The 23,598-nt window shown below is 36.9% G+C and overlaps 1 protein-coding gene across 2 annotated transcripts; it reads left to right on the top strand.

The window, feature by feature from the left end:
- The first annotated feature begins 757 nt into the window (after window positions 1-757).
- LOC124412421 (alpha-crystallin A chain) lies at window positions 758-22,004 on the top strand. 2 transcript variants are annotated; one of them, XM_046892278.1, is made up of 4 exons: window positions 758-1,186; window positions 11,404-11,514; window positions 13,503-13,692; window positions 21,794-22,004. In XM_046892278.1, the coding sequence occupies exons 1-4, from the start codon at window positions 999-1,001 to the stop codon at window positions 21,983-21,985; spliced, it is 681 nt and encodes a 226-aa protein (XP_046748234.1). In that variant the 5' UTR covers window positions 758-998; the 3' UTR covers window positions 21,986-22,004. The 2 variants fall into 2 exon arrangements, with proteins under 2 accessions (XP_046748234.1, XP_046748236.1); XM_046892280.1 differs by lacking the exon at window positions 11,404-11,514 and having other exon boundaries at window positions 763-1,186.
- The last annotated feature ends 1,594 nt before the right edge of the window (window positions 22,005-23,598 follow it).

A 23,598-nucleotide genomic window follows, 5' to 3' on the forward strand; every position in this document is an offset into this window, starting at 1 on the left:
GACAGATTCGCAGATCTAGTCCAGTCGGGAGGTAAATTTAAAATTGCAATTTTTCGATACTACTATTTTCTTTTTCTAATATTTAGGCGGGAGGGTTCATCAGAATTCAAAATCCGAAACTTCAATAAGTCTCTGCAGTAGCTTCGGCCGCCATTTTGAACTCACGGTGCAACTCGGTCTTTGTCAAATAACTTTCCCATTTTCAACTATTGATTAAAAACGGCAATGACTAATTGCTGTCGGAAATTAAATCCTCTAGAGCTTTGATCGCAACAATCTTTTGTCTAACATAGCTATTTACCGACTTAAACCTAAACCACGAAATCATAACGACGGTCAAAGCTGCTACAAAATCTGTTCCAAATTCTGGATTCCTACTGCCAACGACCGTTCCTGCAACGATTAGAAAACGAGAATAGTGTTATCGAAAGATCGCAATTTCATGTATTCGTTTTTCGTTGTCCGCAGAGAGGCGAGCGACTGGGCTAATCGGATCATCGGCGCATCGTCAAGACGGAATCCAGCGGGGCTGCGTCGCCCCCGCAAATTGAAAATGCGCGGTCCGAGGGGGGGATGAGAGGATCGTTCCTGAACATTCGGCGACGCTTGGCGTTCGCGGAGACGTCCGATGATGGCCGAGGATTACCGAAGGGGTCGGAGTCGCCGGCGGTATTTAAAGCGTTGCACGCGTCCCGCGCTTATAACTGCTAGACGTGAAGTCAGAGCGCGAGGATCATCGAGTTAGATACGCGAGAAACGCATAAGAAATTAATTATTATTATTATTATTGTTGTTATTATTATTATTATTGTCATTTTAATTGGCATTGCTGAGTTATTATCAGTGAGTTTGAGTGAGTGAAAGATTTGGAAAGTCTGCTATATCGACACGCGGTAATAATACATATATTGTTGTTAGTACTCGACACACTGCGAGTGCGAAATTATTGTTTCGAGTATTTGACAAGCGAGTAAGAGAAGACATCCGACGATCTCAAGATGGCCGACAGTGGAATTAGGCGCGACATTCCCATCAAGCTAGGCGAGTTCAGCGTTATTGATACCGAATTTGCAAATATTCGTGAAAGATTCGACGCCGAGATGCGGAAAATGGAGGACGAGATGTCCAAGTTCCGCAGCAAGCTCATGGATCGCGAGAGCAACAACTTCTTCAAGAGCACCACCAGGTAGACATTCGGTCCTTCGTCTCTTTATATTCATTCCTAATTCATTCGTTCATTCGTTCATTCGTATCGTATTCACCTGACCGCCCTAACCTAACTTAACCTAACCTAACATAACCTAACCTAACCTAACCTAACTTAACCTGTTACGCCGTGTTTGATAATAATTCTTGATCTTCGAGTCGAGCGCTTCTTTTGTTTTGCTCCTACTTTATTCGATCGCGAAACTAGTTTGGCGAGTATCTGATCGATCGGACCGATTTTCCGGTAGGTCGAGTTATACATTCATGTGAGCGGGGAAGATCGATCGGTGATCAATGATTTTGATGACCCAATTGCGATTGATGAATAATGTGGGAAATATGAAAAAGAAAACGAAATTTTGCCAAAGATTTTTTTGCCGTCAAAAGGAGAAGCTTTTTTCTATATTTTATGTTTAAGAAATAGCTCAAGTTTGAATATGAAATTATGTAATTAAAAATACAATTAAACAATTGAAAATAACTGATAACTATACATGCATTTAAATACAGATGAAATGTTATTGACAATGAGAGATCAGGGTTACAGAAGTGTTGAAAAATGACTACGGAGTTTAAAAATATGCACGATGTTGACGAAGTTATTTTTCGAAAGTTTTTATTTTCGAATCTTGCTTACGCGATACTAAAATTCGACGAAACTGAGATTAGCAACATTAAAGTAAAGAAACGTTGAAATGAAATTCACTTTTTTGCAGCCTAGGAATAACTGAAGGATTTGAATTTGCCAAATCTGAATTTTTTTCAGACTGAATTACGGGCTATTAAATTTCAGAAAACTCTAAAACTGTAAGCAACGAGTTTTTCCAAAAATACACCGTTTCAATAAAGTTACAAACTTCAACCTCATTAAATTTTACGAAAGAACGAAGTAGCATCTTGCAGGTAGAAGAGGGCTTGAAAATGTCGCGTGCAGACTCGCAGCTCGCGGTTTTATATTTTCTCCACCATTAATCGGGGATGTATCGATTAATCAAAGGCTGGCAACCCCTCGGCGGGAGTTCCAAAAGGTCCTCTGCAAACAGCCGCATGCCAATGACGAAGCGAAACATTGGATGAATTTTATTTTGCGAGCTCCGGAGTTTCTGGTTTTGCACTTGTTACATACATTCAATTACGATTATCGCAAATAATCACACGCGGTTCGCGCTGCTTACGAAAGCAACGATTTTCCCCTGCACTCTGTGTCGGATAAGAGGACGCTGATATACAGAATTGACCGATAAGCGATAGATCTTGAAAGTAATGATATCGTCGAATCGGAGCTCTCAGACTTTGATCAGACCCAAGACGATCAGATTGCGCCCGGCGTTCGATCTGTACTTTTCACAGTAATCAAAAGCGTTTCATAATCGAAATAAGGCGACTGGAAAAAGACTTTGAGTGCGATTTTATTTCGAAAAACAATTCCGAAAAACAAATAACTCTGCAGAAAAGAAAAAGCAGATTTTCTCCGTCGTTTAAGGTTTTTCCTTGCGGGCATTTACAGCGTTTTGTATAATTCCGCTCTTTAATTATTTTACCCGGAATAACGATGATCGTCGTGGTTTAAATCGAGCGTCGTAAAAAGTTCGTGCAATTTTATTCCCCCGTTCGAACTGAATTTATTCATCGTCAAAAATGGATTTGTCACATCGTATGTTAAATTCCGTACATAAAATATGCAATCGAAAATTTTCTTGGGATACGAATTCACGATGCAAACCTATGCGTTCAAAATTCAATTAAACTTTAAAATTGCACGCGATTTCAACAGTTTCAAAGCTTCAACTTGCAAAATTTCGATATATCTCTGGTTTAATTCCCACAGTGAGAAATAAAAGCCAACATTTTTATCCTAAAGCAACGAATCTAATCAATCCCGTTAGAATTTTGCCGTTCAACTCTTGCGTTGTATACCGGTTTAATTTTTTTCTGCATATATCGTGACGTGGTTCAACGATAGAATAAAAAATCAGCAATCGCGTGCCGAAGAAGGAGAGCTGAAAACGAGTATCAGGCAAAGAGTCTCGACCCGGCGAAGGTTTCCGTCGTTTTTGAGCTGCACGAGTAGCGACAGATCGATTCTCCTCCATGGCTACGTCGCATAATTTTGTGAAATTCGTGAGGGGCTATTTGCGTTCCGACGTTGTTCAAGTCTAAGCCTGGCTCGCGAGTTTCTCTGTTTTATCATTTTTCAAAACTTTTTTTTATTTATACATTGATGTCGGTGCGCCGTGTAACTGAAAGGAGAAAATACAAAGAAATAAAATTGATTTATGAAACCCGTGTGTGCTGGCAGACTGGCTTCTCTTCTCTATTTTCCCAAACTCCTAGTAAAGTAACACGGTAACAAAATTATTTTTTTCATAGACAGCAGTGAACGTAATAAGAACAAAAAAAATAAGATGATTTCACACGTATGAAGTAATGCGAGAATAATTACGCAGTATATATACATATATATACAATATATCCGTGAATAATAAAAGAAGGATGGCTGATTAGGTTTTTCCTTATTGAATAATCAGCGTGTATATATATTTATGTATGTATTTTATTAAGTCTGAGTCTATTTATAGAGGTTCGGTCAGTCAGTCATTCGCATAGCAGAGTAAACGTGTAATTAAGAGAAGAGGAGGAGAGAAGAAGAGTTTTGCGGTTCTTCCGAACCGGTTAGATATCGCAAGCAGCCTTTCAACCGCGCGATGATATGAAATTCGAAGCGTGCGCGACTGACTCGGATACAAGAAAATACGAGTATCAGGAAGATAAGAATTGCAGGAGGGTAATGACAACCTGATGCATATGCATCGTGCGCATCGTTTAAAACGTTGCGAGGATGCCGCGGTTTTTCCTCGTTGAGGAAAAATCCACGTATAATTTCCATCTAATTGTTATTCACGTCGCTTCCTCTTCGAAATCATTTATGCACATGTGATTTTCCCACTTATTTTTCAAATAATAGAGATTCCATTGGCTTCTTTAACTCTTTCGAAACTATTTTTTAAAGCGGTAATTATATTATATAAAGATATATTTTTTCTCTCAATTTTTAACATTTATCGTATATATTGATTCATTTTTATGAAACAACTTATCGTCGAGCTTTCTCTTCGTTGTGATAAAAGAAAAAAAAAAAAAAAAAAAATTACCGTTGTACAAACACCGAGATCTGTTTCGTAACACACAAACAAATAACTCCGCACTAAGCAAGCGAAGGACGTATTCATTATTTGCTTCACGGTAGCGAGAAGTGCCTAATTTTAATTCTTCACGTCCTGAATCCGAGGACGCGTTGGCCGGTCTTCATTTTCACTTCGCGATGTTACCTGCTAGTGCCGAGAGAATTAGTTTCTTTTTCTTTTTTGTTATACGTAAAACAATTGAAATATTATTTTATACGATGATAAATATCTATCGTAAGCAGCAGAAGAAATGGGAAACTGTAACATCGTTCATGCAGGCTGTTTGAAAAGTGGGAACACATTCACTCATCGTAGGAACGGAAATGAATCCTTCATTATCTTCTCTTGGCCGAGCGCCTCCAGCTCGCTTTAGAAACTTGTTAAAACGAAGCAGAAGCTTCCTTTCATGTCTAGGCTGTGCACACCTGGGACACCTAACCTGAGAGTTTTTACCTTTTGACAAAATTAATCGTGTGCATTATATAACTCGCGTCTTATAGAAAACACGTGAATAAGTCATGAATTATTTTACCGTTTACATGCAATATTGATCAGCTCGTTTGCCTGCGCAGGTTAGAATTATCGATGCGAATATTACTTAAGTTGTGCTTTCTAGGTTTGTAAAGAGGATTTGTATAGTTTCGTTTTTTAAACACTGACTTACACGTCTGTTTCTAGCTCTATTATACATATACAGGTTAAACAAAATTACACAATGCCGTACGTCGATGAAATATGAGGCTAATTATTTATTTTTTACACCTCTGCGTCGAGACTATCGTAATTTGTACGAATTTGAATTTTTTTGAATAGCTTGTTTTGTGTGCCAAGTGGTGGATACTAGCTTGTCAGTAATACACGATTTTGTATTTAAATCAGTGAAGAAAAATGTTTACTCGCTCTAACCACAGAATTAAATTTATCATTCATTTAAAATAAAATAAAATTTTTTATTTTCAATTTTTAAATGAATTGTTTTGTCTCAATGCAGAAAATTGCATGACATTATGAGCGTTGTTAAGTTTTAAAATGAAATTTTCTTACGCCTTCTCGATCTCTGCGTATTTTCACACGAAATAGTATCACTAATTACATTATTCGAGCACTCAGCGCTTCGTGTTGAATCTTTTTATCCCGTGCCGCGAAGAACAAAATCCCTCTACACAATGAGAAGAATTTCGGCAAGGTTCATTCATTTTCAACCCCATAAAGTACAAGAGAAACGCAGCATTGCGGAGCCTCGTATGCACGGGGTTGTTGCAGAATCTCATTTCGATGCCCCAGCTTTAACTTCCTGTTATCCCCCGGGATGAGGGCGGCGAAAGAGGGTTCGAAATTGCTCCGCGTCCCAGCTGCACCGCCGTGGGGGAGCTAAAACTGAATTTTCGGAATTATCGAAGAAGAGAAACGCGGCGGATTTACGATTGCACTGATTTTGAAAAATCATTTAAGGAAAAGAGTGTCAACTAGGGTTGGTGCAGCTATGTAATATGTTATAGGATGCTTCGTTTAGAAGAAGGCCCTAACAAAAAAAAACAAAAAACTTATCGTCGATTTCATAATTTGCCCAGTCAAGACATTTAAAGATGTACAAACGAATTTTGAATAATTAAAAAAAAAAGGACCAACTTGAAAAAACTCAAAATTCAATCCAAGAGATTTTTATAGGTGAGAGGAGTGAAAAAAAAATTGTTCCTCTCAAACGAAACTTAACTCAAGGTATCCAAACTGAGGTCGCAAAGATCTCGATGACGCAGCTTAACAGCCATACATGTAAAGTCACGTGACTCATAATACGTACATTGTACAAAATCTACTCCCCCTCCTTCGATCTATCTCCATCTTTCTACGCCCACCTTCGACGTCTTCGTCCTTGTCGTTTCGACGAGTAGGTGCGTATATATATGCCTAGATAGCCGAGATTTCAGGACTTGGTGGTCAATCGTCCGACACTCGATACCTCCACGTGTACACCGAGTGCTTTTTTTACTCTCCTCCTCGACTCGCCGTTGTTCCGCGATTATTGATCCTGATTTCATCGCGGTCTTTGAGAAACAGTGAAAAAAGTGCTTACGAGACAACTTTTCAAACATTCATTGCCAAAATGACACTCGACAACGAAGTGTTTCCCGGTCACCATCAAACTGTCATCCGGTTCTGGTACGTATCCGATCTTCCCGTGTTTTGCTCCCCAAATTTCACGCCATTTTTCATCTTGAATTTGCATCAGAGTCTGTGTAAGACTTATTGTTACACTTTAGTGACCGATCATTGCTTGCCAGATCTAGGATTATAGCTGCTCCAAGTGAAGTTGGCGCCTCTAATGAAGTGGAAAGTGCACGGCGTGATCGAGGGTCATTAACTCGATGCTAGTTTCCTGCTCTGCGTGCTTTGCCAATATATACATATATATATACACACATATACATATGGGATCAAAGTTTCTGCTCGAAATCAACTAAGTGAATTACTTATCGCTAAATTTATCGGCCGATAGTCGAAGCTTTTTCCGCATTTTTACCTCGATTAGAAAAACGAGCGAGTCATGAAGGATGGCCTCGTCCATCGGAGCAATTTCATTCGCAAGAATCCTTTGAAACATTAGCAGCCAAAAGTTTTCTTTCCGTTTTAAGAAGTGACGAGTTTTTTTCCACCCCTCGAAAATCCTCGATTGAATCAGTTAAGTAATTACTATAATTATTATAATTATTATGTTTTCCTAGAGGAACGTAAATCTTCGAAGAATTATAAACGTGTAATACTTGCACCGAGATGCTGGTTGTCTAATATTAGAATCCGTGCTACTTTGCTGCACGGCCGAGTCAGTTATATTATATGTTGCGGCTGTAAACGCAGGCCGTGCGATGTAGATCCTAGGTTTCATTTAACACTAAGAGTTAATGGGGTAGACGGGTCGAGTAGAGTATAACTTCCGGTATATTGTAATTGGCGCCACTTCCGGTGGCCCAGTCTCGAACGAGATTGAAATCTACGTTACGAGAATGAATCTCACGTCCGGAGCATCTTTTCTGCCTATTTTCGTTCGATCGAAATGTAGGTCGAAAAAATTTTGGAAAAATTTTTGCTGAGTACAAAAATGTCTCATGAAATATCTTCGAATTAAACGATACAATCGTTTGCTCATAAACTTTGTACTTCTTTTGTATTATTGAAAAAAAAAAGATCATTTTCATTTCACGCTGACGTTTCAAGTCTTTAATTTTCTTTTTCTCTTTTGTGGGGGGTGCGGGAGGAAAAATTTAACCATTCAAGATTTAACGTCCTGCGTAGAATCGATGAGTAACTCGCTCCATGGTCACCATGACGACCTAAAAGGCTCTTCGATTTAACCCACATGCATACAAACCATTTTTGGACTCGTTTCTCTGTAGCGGTTGAAATACGTGAAACGAAGAATTGGCTCAGGGTTTTTCTCCCTGTGTGTTTCGCTCTCATTTTCTCCTCTCCTCTCCTTTGTCCCCCCTTTTCTTTGCACCATGACGCGGGATAAAAATAATAACAATTCGCGTCTCGTTTCTGTGTCAGTGTCAGCCGGTAAACCATATATGGAAACAATTAATCGTAGCCACAAGAAGCGAACAGCGCGTTTATCCTTCGTTATACTTAATGCAGACGAGGAAGAAGGGATAATCGGTTCGACAATTTGCATTTTACAATTAGCTTGTTTTATTTTTATTTTTATTTTTTCTTTCGCTCACTTTTTTCAAGTCTTTGCAAATCCCTTCTCTCGGCGTATAAATCAATCGAATTTTCACCGGTTATCAGAGGTGTGGCAAAAAAAATGTTGATCACTAAAAAAGATTACAGCTTCACTGTAGCGATTTATTCGTTTCAGTCCCGTCATCGACGTTAATTAATCAGTAGCATTAATTTTCCAAGTCTTAAAGTTTTTCTTTTTACTCTTTTCTTATCTTCCTATATTTTATTCTCCTTGTAGAAACCTGTCGTTGGATCATAATATCATACAGTTTGAAGAAAAAATACAAAATTTAAATCCGTGAATTAATATCCGAAAAAAATAAATCCAATGTTAAATTTCAAGAGAAAACTTTTGCAACGTATCTGAAAATTTTCTTTCATTTCGATCACTGTCTAAGAGAGAGCACTTCAGCGGTATACAAAGAAAGAATTTAAGGTTAGGGCGAAAAGTATGGTGGGAGTGAGTTTATCCAGGGCAGACAACAATGCCGGGCCTTCTTTCATGGGAACGACTTGGGGTCTCGCGTATTTGTTCACCAGCAAAGGTCGTTATTCCGTTGGACCGAGCAACGATCACCTTCAGATAAATCTCCAGGGCTGCTGATCCTCGCAGCCACGGCTGGCTGCATTTATATTCTCGACTCGCTTCGAAGCATCTCGAGCTTTCTTTCTCCCAGCACGTAACGCATTTTTGCAATCGAAGATAGAATTCAGTTCAACAAAGGTCGAAGATCGGCATGATTGAATTCTTCCGGGAGAGATTTTTATTGCTCTTCTCATCTCGACAAGTAATTGGCAGTATCATTGAACAAAGAAGGCAAAGTATTTACAGTTCGCCGTTACAGTTTCGCCATCTTTTCACTCCAATACGAAGCATCAATTTTTGCCCAGTTGACTCGACGATTCGAGGTGACGGATATAAAAGAAATGTAATGCAACTCGGAAAACAAGATTGTTTAAAATGGTTATAATTTACTTACAATTTTTTTTTTTTTTTTTTACCAAACTTACTGTAAATTAACGTTGCCAATATCAGAAACTCTAGCATAATTTTTATGTAACAATATAATTCCCTACAACAATTCTGTTTATACGAAATGAAATGTCTCTCGTTACTAGTTGAGATATATTGATGATGTTAGTCAAGTATTATATACGCAGGGTTATTGAACCGAGTTCACAGACGACCGTCTATCAATCCCTAAGACGATGTAATTTCCGGTTTAGTACCGTCTTGATTTATGTCTGAATACTCCGGAGCATATTTATACATCGATTCACATGTATGTATCTACATATAAATATCTACGAAAGTATATGAAAAAGTTTCTACTGCCAATTGACACGCCACGAAGGATCAGTTGAGTCGAGGGTCTGCCAACACCTGTATAGCGATAAATTATATGAATTTGTGTATGTATACATAAATACATATATTACTGTAATATATATACCAGGTAGACCTGATACGCGATTAGTGAAAAATTTCTTCCCGCTTTTTCGCGCGATCGAATTTATATAATACGCAGAGAATTATGGTTTTATTTAAAATATCAACTCTCCAAATTCCTATCAACTCCCATACATTTTGCACCCTCTAATCACTAATTATTAATGATTTTTCATACGTTTTTTTTGACTTGATTTAGGTTTAGAATCTAATTCGTAACCAAAATTTTATTCATAATGGTTATGTGAGTTCTTTCTAATGTTGTGTTATTATATTATTATACCTACAATTTTGTTGCTGGTAAAATGGCTTTCTTGGTTTTTATTTACACTGTAACTTTACTTTATTCTGTTTACTATCGTTTACGGTTATTCTTTTCTTTTCTTTTCTTTTCTTTTCTTTCTATAATTTTTCCATCTCTTTGATTTTACTCTATCCACATATTTATACACGTATACTAATAGTAAGAACAATAAAAACGGCTCGGTTCGATCGCACATTTTCTTCTCCAAAAAACGTTTCTATGTATATAATTAATGTGTAATAATTAAACAGTTAATGCGGTAAACATTTTTTTTTTCATCGTTTTAAAATTAGACTTATTGCGAAGAAAATGACGATTGAATTGCGTTGTGTTACATACCTATACATACATATATATATATATATGTTATACGGCATGCTATAATGTATAATATAGAGGTGTAAGGTGATTCGTAGGCATATAAATGAATCTGACGTAAAATTTACAGGATTACATGAGAAAGGCGAGGTGAAAATATTATTTATCTATCTTTAATAAACGAGGAAAAGTAGAAAGATGATGGAAACCGGGAAAAGCCGGGAAAGACTTTTCCTCATGTAATCCTGTATCTTTAGACACGATTTTTGCAATACGTTCACCCTGCACACGGATATAAAATGACACACAATGTACGAAACCGGATATTTCAGTATTCTTTGTTTATGCAACGACCTGGAATAATTAACATTCTTGTTATAAAGTCTTTTGCATTCTTTTATACTTGTCAGAAGCCACCGCCACTGATATGTTGAACTCTTTAGTTGGAAGATGAAACGAAATAATTCTTCTAACTGAGGATAAACTGCAATTTCCTTCAGGCTGTTATTATACTTTTACGTTCATCTCCGTTTTTTATGGAAGAAAAAAACCGACGAATCGAATAAGGAATCGAAATTCAATCCGCGGATCAATAAACTTTGATTTAAATGCAGTTTAATGTCATTTCTGTGCCAGTGTAGTTGTGTAATGTTAATTTCGTGTCTAGATACAAATATAATACCAGCTGATCACAATGGTTATAAGTAGTACATGTAATACATGTATTGTATGTATACTAGGGTGGTTTTTATTTTCGATCTTTCGGAGAATATTTACTTGGCTGTCCTCCAAATACGTTCCAGATGTAAATTAATTAATAAAAATATCCTTTGCAAAAGAAAAAAAAATAGATCAAAAAAAAAATCTATCACTGTGAGAAATCAGTTGTACCAAATTAGAATTTTAGATTTTTTTAGTCAGTTAAAAACATGTTATTATAAATGAAAAACTTGACAGACTTTTCGAGAATATTCAGGGTTAGAAAAAGATACCTGAGCTTTCGAGGAAACTTTGATTTATTTTATTTTTGATTATGTGAGATTTGGACAAAGTTGAAAATGAGAACCATCACCCTAACGTTATACGTACATACATTGAAAGTATGCGTATTGGACTAACATTAACACGTGTTGACGTTAACCCCACTCGCATCCCTATCTCGCGATTCGCGGGCTGATTGGCAATTGGCGTCTTTCTGCATACGGTGACTAACCTCGAAGTACGCACCACATGACAAGCGAGCACCGTACCTCGAAGTCGTCAACCGGTGATTGGGAGAGCCTGGATAGCGCCGCGCCGACCACAAAGTCTGCATTCGACACCTTCTCCAGGTGACAAACGAACAAATAATCAACACAAATGCTTCGCTAAGCGTCGCTTCCACATTACGCATCGCATACGTACATGTACGGTGTCACGTGTACATACATGGATATACATATACGTCACTGACTGCAGTTGAAACGCAAGGGAAAGGGGTTGAAATTCCGAAATTGAAAAGTTCCGAAAGCGTCAAATTCCGAATTTGTTTGGTCGGCGAACAAAGTGAAGAAATCAAACTTTTTTCAGTTTTGAGAATTTCACCATTTTTATCTTTCTTTGTTTTGGATTTTCTATATTTTTTTAAGCTCAGAATCCTGGTTATTCTGATTTCCGGTTTTTCTGATTTTTACACCCACTCGTTGAGTAAACTAAAAGCTGTGTGAGTATATTTTAATTTTCGGAATTTTTCCTAATTTTGCCCGTATAGTAACTTGAATTTTCGAAATCCTTCATTTCGAAACTTTGAGCCGTCGGGTTTACGACCATTCGAAACTTCGTCGTTTTGTAAAAGTTTGATTTCTCTACTTCAATTTTCACCATCAAATAATTCGAAATCAGGCGCTTTCGGAACTTTTCAAATTCGGCTTTCGGAACTTCGACCTCGCCCCAACCGCAAGCAAATTTATTGTTACTACATAGTCGTGCTTTATTTTCACAAAATTCTTGTACTCAACTATTTATTTTTTCTTTTTTTTTTCTCTCTTCTTTAACCCGTCAGGTCAGTTTTTAATCGTTTTATTTATCATCGTCGTTATTGTTATTATAATATATACATATATATCTGTGTTGAATGATTTTTTTTCTATTTATCTTCACCTCGACGGTTCTCTCAAAAACGTATCTATAGCAACAATTATTACTGTACAAATTACTTCTTGCGGTGACTATCGTTATACGTTACAACAAACGACGTGTATCACCTCATCAAAGGAAGCGGAAATACCGGCGCAACATGATATTCAATATTTTTGTGCAACAGTATTTAAAAGTTTACTCGTTATTCAATCACATACTCTCTTGTAACATGTACATACATACAACATTATAGTATTTCTCTTCGCAAAAGCAGCCGCTCTTTCCGTAAGGTATTACGCAATAATTAACACTTGGAAAATAAACAATCATACATTTTTCTCGGATTTTACATCTTACTTGCAACAATGTGTCTACACTGTATTAGACATTCATGATATTCACGCAATCCTCGCATGCTTTTACTGCACATTATTAGCTAATTCGCTGTGCATGATCCTCTAATAACTAATTCTCAATTTATTGTCAGTCTCTTCTTCGCATGACAGCTGCTTCTCTTCTTGCTTTCGCATCGTTTATTCTATGTAATAATACTCATGTAGTTTTAGCTTTGTTTGGTACAAGTGTTGAAATTCGCCTATATATATGGATATGTATATATATAGTCGATTTCTCGTTTTATATTTCAGTGGAAATACAACAAGTTATATCTATAAGTCTTCCTGTTTACAGGCACGGTACGATTGAATGCAGTTTTTTTTTTTTTTTTTTTTTTCCATCTCTTCTCTGTCGCTGATTGTGCTACAAACGTGTGTGACTTGGATCATTCGTCCTATCAATCACACATCGTTTATACTGATTACATAATCGTTGTTTAAGTTTAGAAAACAAATCTCCGAATATCTTCGTATGTAGAATTTTTCTGTTACACAAAGACCAGATAATGAACTTTAGAGCGCAAATTGTTTCTTAGATGCAATATAGTTTAATTATTTGTACGTATATATACACAATAGATTATTTAGTATAGAGCGCTGTACAATTTTAGAAATACCGACTTATCTCGATCCCGCGCAGTTTTGCGATCTTTTTCTACACTCATGTCTCCTGTTGATTAAGATATAGAGGTATACTTGTGTAATATTATTGGGTGTGTAGTAGTGATAAAAAAAAAATAAGAAAAACAGAAAGCAATCCATACGACTAAGGCAGTATCTAACTATGAGAAATTCTCTCGTTTCAGCAAAACGACGCAAGAACAATCACAGAACAGCTCGCTGACCCCGCATCACGACTCTAACACATGGCTGGACGGTCTCGACAGTCCCCTGATCCAGGACGAAGGTGGCAACAAATCGCTGAAGCTCCGTTTCGACGTATCGAAATACACGCCAGAGGAAATCGTCGTTAAAACCGTCGACAACAAACTGCTGGTAAGATATTGCGTCTATTAAATAAATTAATGAACTTGTAATATCAATTAATTCCTCGTTAATTTCATGCAACGTTTTTTCATTCCGGTACGATATATGTATCATTATTATTGTTGTTGTTGTTGTTGTTATTATTATATTATATAGAGACAAATTTGGAACGCAACGCGATGACGTTGCTACTTTGCCAAAGGTTTTATGTTATAACTATGCGTCTCTGACGTAACTTCCGTCGCTGCCACGCGATTTTCCCCGGTTAACGACGAGCCCGCACTAAAATAACTCGCGAATAATACATCGCGCCGATCCCGGCTGGCCTATCTATCTATAATGTCGACGTTTTTGTTAAATTTTAAACGTTATGAAATTCACCTTGTAGAAGCAATTTCGCCAAAATATCGTTCATTTAATTATCACTCTTTGTTATGCCTGCATTAATTTTATTCACACAGTTTTTCGTCTAATGAGATATAATCGGGTAAATAATGAAACGAATTGTTTTTCTTTTTGGTATAATTACTCCTTGTTACTGCGTATACTAGTGAAAAAATTGGAAAATGCGAATAGTTGCTATGCAACGTGTCGATGCGTGTGTGTGTATGTGTGTGTGTGTATGTGTTTGTGAAAATCTTTGGGGATCGAAGGAAAGGTCTCGTGTCTCTCTACGTCGACGATCGTTCCTTTCCTCCAATTCCCTGCAGCCGCGTAGTGTATAAGACGTCTTAAAAGACGTCGACGCCAGGAGGAAAGCAGAGCGGGGACTCCGAAATAACTCGTTCCAAAAATATATCGTAACGACGGGCCTCGTCGCACTGCCATCATTCCGTCCCGGAATATAATCTTCGAATTCTACATCGGGCTGGGCCGAGTGACGAGGAAAATCCTGGTGCCTATGAATCGGACGATAAAGAAAGGAAGCATAGAAAAAAAACTAAGTTCACAAAACAAAATTGCGGTGGGAAGGAGGGGAGAAAGAAAAATTACAAGTCGAACATTAAAAGAGATCTCTTTTGCACTTTTCGTTTCCGGTTTAATTAAATTATTTATCATAACCGTTTTGGCTGATCGCCTTATTACGTTAGATTTGCGAATCTTTTATTATATCTTTGAAATTCCCGTTGTGCAATCGGTGAACTGCGAGAAGGCAAGCTTACAAAATGTGTTTCATGGATGAATTCTATCGGTGTGTGTGTGTGTGTGTCTCTCTATGAGTTTACGAGGTTGTTGCACCGCAACGGCAGAGAGGAAGGATATAAAGACAGAAGTCACGTTTATAATTTTACTTGTACAATTGCAGAGTCGCTTTCTCGCATGGAAATCTCTGCTTCGTCCTCTAGTGTAGGTTCGATCTATGATAATGTATGTATACCTATATGTGGGTATATTAAAGAAATTGTTTTGCCTGACGAAAATATTTGACGTATAGAATTTATTGTAATATTATAAACTATCGGACAATTCGGAGAATCTTAATGAGATGGCATTTCTTTTTCTTCATTCATTCCATTTTCAATACTTCTCGACATCCGTTTCAACAGATTTTTTACGTCGAGGGTTATACGAGAGCGTTGGGTATAGGGGAAAAGTTTACCTTGCATATGGACTACTTTTCCAACTTCGAGGAATTTCAAAGATACATAAACCCTCGTAGTATAATCATTTGTTTATCACATTCTCGCGGTTTTACACATATTTCCGTGTAATTCTCTTTCATAATTCATTCTAGATTTCATTGAGCATTCATTTTTTCATCATATTTCGACAATGTGTCATATTTTTCTATTTTCTCAACCGATATTAATGTAGGCAATAGAATTTTGCTTACTTTTTTTTACGGTTAGCCTCTATAATCATTATTTTTCGTGTTCCAAATAAATGTGGTACAAAATGATCAGTTTTATCGTATTAAGTTAGAAATTTGATTCTAGTTTCAGCGGACTTGTAGAAAAAGTTAAAGAAATTTGATAGTCTAGTTTTGGATCTCAGTTTTTATGAATCTCACCTAAATTAGCGAAAATTTTTGAACTTTTGCCAAGTAAATACCGTATTAATTGTACGAATGGCCTGTTGTCCTCGTATAAAAGGGCTACAAAATATATTCCGTCCTTAAGTACGTTCAAGAAATTTCATTTTACAATCGATTTCTCGCCTTTACGTGTCGCTTAATACAATTGAGACTAATTCGCCACTGAAATCGAGTCTCTTACATTTCTCTCGAAAATTTCTCTTCTTTCTATTCATTTGTTTATTCAATTATTCAAACAGTCGTAAATCTAACGACGTGCATCGGAGTTGATTATGAAAGACTGGCTTGATCTCAAATTTACATCGAGGTTTACGGTGTATAAACAAAACTATCTTTCATCCTTGACTCATTTCCAGTATTTTTAACCCGATTTTCAATTCTATCTGAAAATTTCGGTCGTCCGTAAGTCGATGTAAAAAAAAAAAAAATGTTCCTTCAATATACCGCCAAATAAAATCCTGAGTAGATAGCTTAGTAAATGGGATAATAAATATCAAGATTCTTTTACAAAAATCAATTTTACCATCTCAATTGCGGCGGAGAAGTGAACCGAACTTTTGCGCATGGATAAAAAGTAACCTCGAAACTTTTTGCGTATACGTGTGAATATATGTATACAGACATAATAATCGAAATCACTGGCAAAACTCTTGTGTCGGTGGAACAAGCCGGCAAATATCTTGAATATCGTTTCAAAGAGTAAGGCTTTATATTTAGCGAATGACTCATCGCACGCGAAACGGACGTACGGACTTGCGGAGTTACGCCGCGTCTATATTACACGTACATACATATTTCAAGCCAACGCGAATTCAACGTCACACGCTGCCACGAACAAATTTTCGCAGCTTTAAATGTATGGACGTATGCTATATAGCTAGGTATGTAGGTATGTGTGTGTGGAAAATTTTGTGCCAATTTTCGACAATCTTTTTGCAACAGATTTTTTACACCTAACGGTTGTATTTCGTTTCGATTGTTCGTTGCGAAATTCGGTTACTTTTTTTTTTAAACAGGAAGCAGACTGCAGGATAACGAATTCAAGTTCTACTCATGAAACGGAAGTATACTTATAATTTTTCTAAACAGTTGCGGCCGAAGATAAAAAATTATCGAGATACCGATGAATTGTTAAAATGAATTGATAAAAATTGTTCGTAACGAGGGATAAATTATATCTACTTGAATGAATAATTTTGCAATTTGTGAATAATTTTTGGCGAGTTTTAATTTCGCGTCAACTTGGCATTTTTTCACTGTCTTAACCTTTACATGCCGGTTTCGGTTTTGTCGGATTCCTTATACGGGCTTCTTTGCACAGAAATGCATCGAATTACCGACACGCGAGGAAACGAGACGACGACGTTCGTCGAGCAGACCACCGCGTGGGTAGGTATAGAATGACGAAATGACGAGTTTCGAGGTGTTTTGCCTTTTATAGAAAGACCGAGGGATCGATATTGTACGCGTTACACACCCACCCACCTGCCCACTTATTATCAAACCGGCCAGGCTATGTTACCTGTGTTATAATAACTCCAGAGTTTGCAAGCTTTGCTACTTCATCCTTTTTCAGGGTGCGGTCTGCGGATTTTTTACGCTCCGCATTGCACGCCTTCGCCAATTCTCCTCTCCTCTCCTCTCCTCTCCTCTCCTCTCCTCTCTCGTCGTATCAGGTTCTCTGTTCGCCGAGAGACTTGCCCGTTATACATAATATTACAGTCTCCACCACCTCGCTAATGCAAATTCCTTTACGCTTGATCGGTTCGACGTTATTTTTATTCGGATCACTCTTCCAGCTGCGATATTTGGAAAGACACAACCGAAGACGGAACTGTGACAACGCAATAGAATAAAATTATTTATTTTATATTGTCGAACGAGGAATTTAGCGACTTTGCCAAAAATCGATTTAGAAAGAAAATGCACATTTTAAAACCTACTCAAAGTTGTAGACATCTTTATTTCAGCATAAAGCTCGACGATGAACGAATTAAAAAACGAGTCGTTTAATACGAGGAGTCCTGAAACTGTGTCAATCGTTTTTGTCCCGACTTATTTTTGTCATTTGTCAAAATTGACCGAAAATAACGATCCCATGCAGCCATGACTCGGTGAATCATCCCGTGATATAAATCTGTCGATCGTAATAAATTGATTATTAAATGGCATGTGCGAATACGAATTGGCGATTAAACAACTCGATTGCACTTGTAAAACCTTCTCGTATAATATTTCCTGCAATGATTTCGGACATCCATTTCGATTGGCAAAATCTTCGTTCCGTATCCACGATTTTTACTAAAAAAATATGCTGCAAAGACGGCGGAGAAAAAAAAAGAAAAAGACGAAGAAGAAGCAAGTAGAACTCTTCTATTATACAGTTGTGTAATTCACCGTTGCCAAGCTGACGGGCAATATTATATAGAACTTCTAGAAATAATACGCGAACTCGCTGCTGCTCCGCGTTTATAATACCCGTAACGCGTTCTTCTCTTTCCTCTTTAACATCGTTTCGATTCATGCGCGATACTCAATCGTATGTGCATATAAAAATGATATCTGTCGGGGCTATGTTACGCAGAAATTCCGTAAAAATTTCACTAATTTTTCCAATCGAGATGAAAAATGTAACAAAAAATATTCGCAAAGTTGTTAATCGAATTAATTATTGTCTGAATTTATTCACATCGACGATGGCGAGGAAAGATTTTTTCAACCATTTATTTTTCCTTCTTCCTCTATTTTCTGTACCTACATTCGAAAAGAAGAACACCGGGATAACCTCGAACATGCATAACCTGACGCAACGTACGTAGAAATAGATAAAACAAGCAAACAGAAGCACAGCATCCATTTCTTTGGACATTGTCCAAAAATTCGCTTCCCTTCGTCGTCTGTAACCTTTTAATACCCGTTTGCCAGCTCTCCAGACTCTAGGCCAATACAATCTGCATGTTACCAGTCAGTACGTGTCAAGTTTCAATCGTGAGAAATTTTCATTCTATTTTGAAATTTTTCACAATTTTCTTTACTGCACTCGTTAAGGAAACTCCATTGACAGTGAAAATCAGAGAGAATTATTCGCCGCAACGTCTGAACAAATTATTTTCCAAAAAAATTAGTCAAAAAGTGTCAAAATCTGATCTAAAAGGCCAGAATCTATAATCAAATTATTTGAACGTATTCCAATCGTGAAACCTTGCCTCAAATTGTTCACAGCTTAGCTTTTGTTACTCGAATCTGCTTGAATTTGTTTTTATTTGATATTGTACATGTCGTTTCACATCGTCTTTACCATCATTGGCGCAAATAACACTGCTGGAGATATTTTTTAAACTTAAAATTCATCCTTAAGTGAGATCGGCCGAACCGATCTATGCAGAAAATAAACGCTGATACAGTATGTGTTTAAAACAGTGTCAAACGCTTGTCGCAACGTGGTTAACAAAGTTAACTCATTAGTGGGCAAGGATTGACCAACCCAACCCGATGATAATTAGCACGTGTGGAACAGCTTCGCATAAGTAGAGCTGGCCGTAGCCCGGATCACCTATATATATTCCATATACATATGTATGTACATACATACATACTAGACTCGTTAAAGCTGAGAGACGCTTGTCATTTACCTACACGGACGAGTTGCGCTAACCGAGGCTAAAACGTCATACGGTTAAACAACACTATCGCGTGTCCATCATCCGGTAAATAATAATATCTGGTAAAAAAAATTTCAACCTGTTCACATATTACGTGCATTATTCTTTTTCTTGCATGATTTGCCATGAAATTTCGGGGTGAAGTTGAAGTTCCGAATTCGGAAGGTTCTGAAAGCGACAAATTCCGGATTCTTTTTATGGCGAAACTTATATAAAGTTAGGAAATCAAGCTTTGACGAAATATCAAGGTTCCGAAAGTGCGAGAATGAGATAAATTATATAAGTTTTCGGAAATACGGAAATTGTTTTTCGAAACTGGGGTAGTAGATACGTGCGGAGGACGTTGAATGTAAGAGAGTCCATTTTGGTGGTGTGTATCGATCTTGCAGGACTCTCTTGTGCATATAGGTATAGATATAAGGTATATCAGGAGCTCTGGCGTCAGCCTCGTCGACGCCGACGTTGTTTGTCCGGCTGCCCTCGTCTTCGCGAAAAACCCACCCTTACGCAATAATAAATCAATGTTGTTCCAGTTTCTCGCGTATTCCCATATAACCAAGCAACACAAGCTACCGTTTGGATAATGTCTGTGTACCCATGCATTATCCTGCGACGATAACGCGCCTATAATAATCGAGTTACATGCTTAGCGTATCTTTTTTTTGGTATTCGCAAATTGATTTATCCATTCTCGATATCGTTGTAAGGATTTCCATTTTGCTCCGTTACTTATCACGCCACTTGCCAAGCGTCTTTACTTCACTGACCTACACTTAATCAAGTCTCGTGATAAGTTAACGTCACGTCACCTCACGTTTGCTGACGTCGAAATTACAGGTCGCGTGCATCGCGTGTGCAGTTTCAAGCAGCTTTGAGACGCGATTCAGAAATTCTAATTCAGGCCCAATTTCAAACTTTCGAGTTAATCGCTTGATCGTTTTTTTTTTTCCTTTTTTTTCTTTTTTCTGAGTCTCGAATCGGTTCTGAAGCCATGTTATACTTGTTCGGATCCGAACAACTTCTTCTTCTAGAAAGTACCGTTGCAGACTTTCGGATATTCTCTTATACGATCTATGCGCAAGCGACTAGAACTAGATGAATTAGTCACAGGAGGAATGTAGACCGAGGATGTCAGACGCCAGACTTTAGCTGACTCTAGTTATTGGCATTATCTCCTCATGGGTCAAGCGATGACTAATTTCAACTTGGGCTTTGAGCGACATGGAGGATCAGGTTCTCTTATAGGCGTTATTACAGCCGCATTGCCGCTTATTTGCACAGGTGTACCACATGTGAAAATTTTTACTCATTCTCAGCACTGAAACTTGTAGATTATAGATACGTACTAAATGTAATTATAATTATATTCGAGGCCGCGTTCTTTATCTCTTTCTATATATATATATACATATTACAAGAAATCAATATTGAGAACAATTAATAACGAGAGCAATTCATTTTTTGTATTCCGATTCTTGATATCGTTGTTGATTGATTGATTAATTAATACTCCTTCTTATCATTGATTAGGACGATTTTTCAAGCGTTAGTACAAAATTGAATATCGACAGCAGACGCGGTGCTGTTGCTGCTGCTGATGCTGATGCTGATGCTGATGCAGCAGGACAACGGGATAGCATGTATTTATAGAAATTCCGTCATTCGGTGTGTGTTATAGCCTGAGGGGCGTTTGGTTAGACGGTGAGAACTGCGCGGCGTAACGTTTACACACTTGCCTATCAGATCGGTGTGAGTGTGAGGTATACTGTATAGGTATACACATATGCGTAGGCAAATACAGAAGGAGGTGTGCATGTATTTCTTTTTATCTGTTTTTCTTGAGTACATATTTTAACAGGCGTCTTTTTTTTCAAACTTCACAGGTAAACTCAGCTGATACGCTTTTATTTATAAGCGTTATTATGCATAGACCTCGTGTGGTTGAGGAGGTATAACAAGCAAAGAACCTAAAAGATTGTATTATATTATAGTTTATACACTTCGGTGACGTTATGCGATACTGTCTTAGTGTAGACGCATCTTAAAGACAGATACACGTTGTTAAATAATGTCTTCGAAGTACAGTCCGGACAGAAACGTGTCGGTGGTAAACAAAACCAGCCTAATTTGTATCCTTGAACATTAACATGTGAATTAAAAATCCGTATATTTATTATCTCTCGACGGTTTGAGACTAGCAACGTTATTCTTCTATTCATGTTTTTCAAACTCTGGTCTTACTATTAGCAATTTTTTACGCGACTGGTATGACTGATCAATTTACTAGATAATATAGTATGAATCCATTCCATGAATCAGCCCATAATTTATTCCTATATAATCTTAGGTATAATGAGGAAACATGCGATGCAGAAAAGATGTTAAAACGATGATTCTTAATTGATTGTTTCAGGTCCACGCTAAACACGAGGAAAAATCCGAGAGCAAATCTGTCTACAGGGAATACAACCGGGAGTTTTTGCTGCCCAAAGGCACCAATCCGGAAAGCATCAAGTCATCGCTGAGCAAAGATGGTGTTCTGACAGTCGAAGCACCTCTGCCCCTAGGATCAGGCGAAACACTCATCCCGATTGCGCACAAATAAATATCCATATATTTATTTACGTATATTATTTTATTTAACGATTATATAAATCCTTGTCCTCCTCTTCCTCCTCCTCCTCCTCCTTCTCCTCCTCTTTATACTCCTATCCTGATATCCTGCGTCGCAGTAGCGATCCTCATTCACTCTTTCCTGATATTCCAATAAATATCCTTTTCACCCCACCTGCTGACTACCGGCGATATTATAAAACTTTTTTTCACACTTAATATAATATCCATCCGGTGTAATGAATAAAATTTATTTCGGCGTATTCGATATTTATTTACATAACGTTTCGATTTGTTGCACGATGAAATATTAATAAATTTTAATATCGTGCTGCAAAGAAAGTAAAAGAAAAGCTGGGTTTCAGAAAAGACGAAAAATCAAAATTGAATTTTTCGCACAAAAAAAAAAGAAGAAGAGGGAAAATGAAAAAGAAATCTGAATGACTCAAAAGTATTTATTGTTTCAAGTTTTCATGGATCGTTAAAAATTAAATATTTGTTTAAATAAAAAATAATATAAATAAAAAGATATTACTTTTTTCTCCCCCTTTATTTGTAATATTATATATGTACATGTTTGGAAGCGAAAATCACGTAAATGTTATCGAAATGTTTCTGTCCCGCAGAGGTGAATTTAAAAACGTTGAAACGATTAACTGCAAAAAAATTAATAAAAAAAAATGCGGATACAATTGAATGAAATCAATGCGTTATTATTCATCCTGTGCTTGAAATGATAAAGATAAATAAAAAACAATATTAATAATAATAATTTGTTATTGAGCGTCATACTATATGTGCAATTAAATATTGCAAAGGATTGCTTTTCGATCTCTGTTCAACTATGTTATCCTCCTATTGCATATGCGTAATAGAGACGAGGTTAGCTAATCTTCGATGAGTAGAGCCAGAGGAAATTGCAAAAATTTACTTGCAAAAATATACTACATGGTACATTCTCGACGCATAATCGCGTCTCGTAAAAAAAAAAATAAAAACAAGATTCGGAATATCGTTGGATTTTTCAGTGTAGACAATTTGCGATACACATAATATCACACGAAAAGAATTGTCTGTATACACGTGCAGGGCGACGAATGAACGATTATACTCAAAAAGAAAGTGTGGACACATAATTTAATTATCGGTTTGATTAATTACCGTGACCAGATCAAACTATAATAAGAACTGCAATATAACGATTGGCCACCCTCTTTATATACGTGTTTTTACCAATTGAATGAAATTTATTTATGATAGTGTAATTTATATATTTACACACACCCACACACACACACGTGTTACATAGTTTAGGTGTAACTTAAAAGACTAATAAAAAAACGAAAAAAAGAACAACAAAAAAAGTAGCGCCTATTAATTGTATATCTATATGTACACAGATTATACGATTATATAATCATTAATATTATTTATGAATATTTTAATACTTTCAAAATGGCATATAATATATATATATATATATATAGAGGTATATATAATATGAAGAATAAAATTAAAGATAAAACGAAACGACTAAAAATCTTTCTTTTTTTGCTGTAGTGTACACACGTATATTAACATCAGTTATTACCTAGTTTTTAAAAT

This window comes from Diprion similis, chromosome 11 (genome assembly GCF_021155765.1).
Source record: "Diprion similis isolate iyDipSimi1 chromosome 11, iyDipSimi1.1, whole genome shotgun sequence".
NCBI classification, from domain to species: domain Eukaryota; kingdom Metazoa; phylum Arthropoda; class Insecta; order Hymenoptera; family Diprionidae; genus Diprion; species Diprion similis.

What these genes read in the sequence shown, in the direction of transcription:
- LOC124412421 (XM_046892278.1), top strand. Translation starts at nt 999, where the DNA reads ATGGCCGACAGTGGAATTAGGCGCGACATTCCCATCAAGCTAGGCGAG. An exon ending in TTCTTCAAGAGCACCACCAG is followed by an intron (nt 1,187 to 11,403) that starts GTAGACATTCGG and finishes CTAACCTCGAAG; the next exon opens with TACGCACCACATGACAAGCG. An exon ending in GCATTCGACACCTTCTCCAG is followed by an intron (nt 11,515 to 13,502) that starts GTGACAAACGAA and finishes CTCTCGTTTCAG; the next exon opens with CAAAACGACGCAAGAACAAT.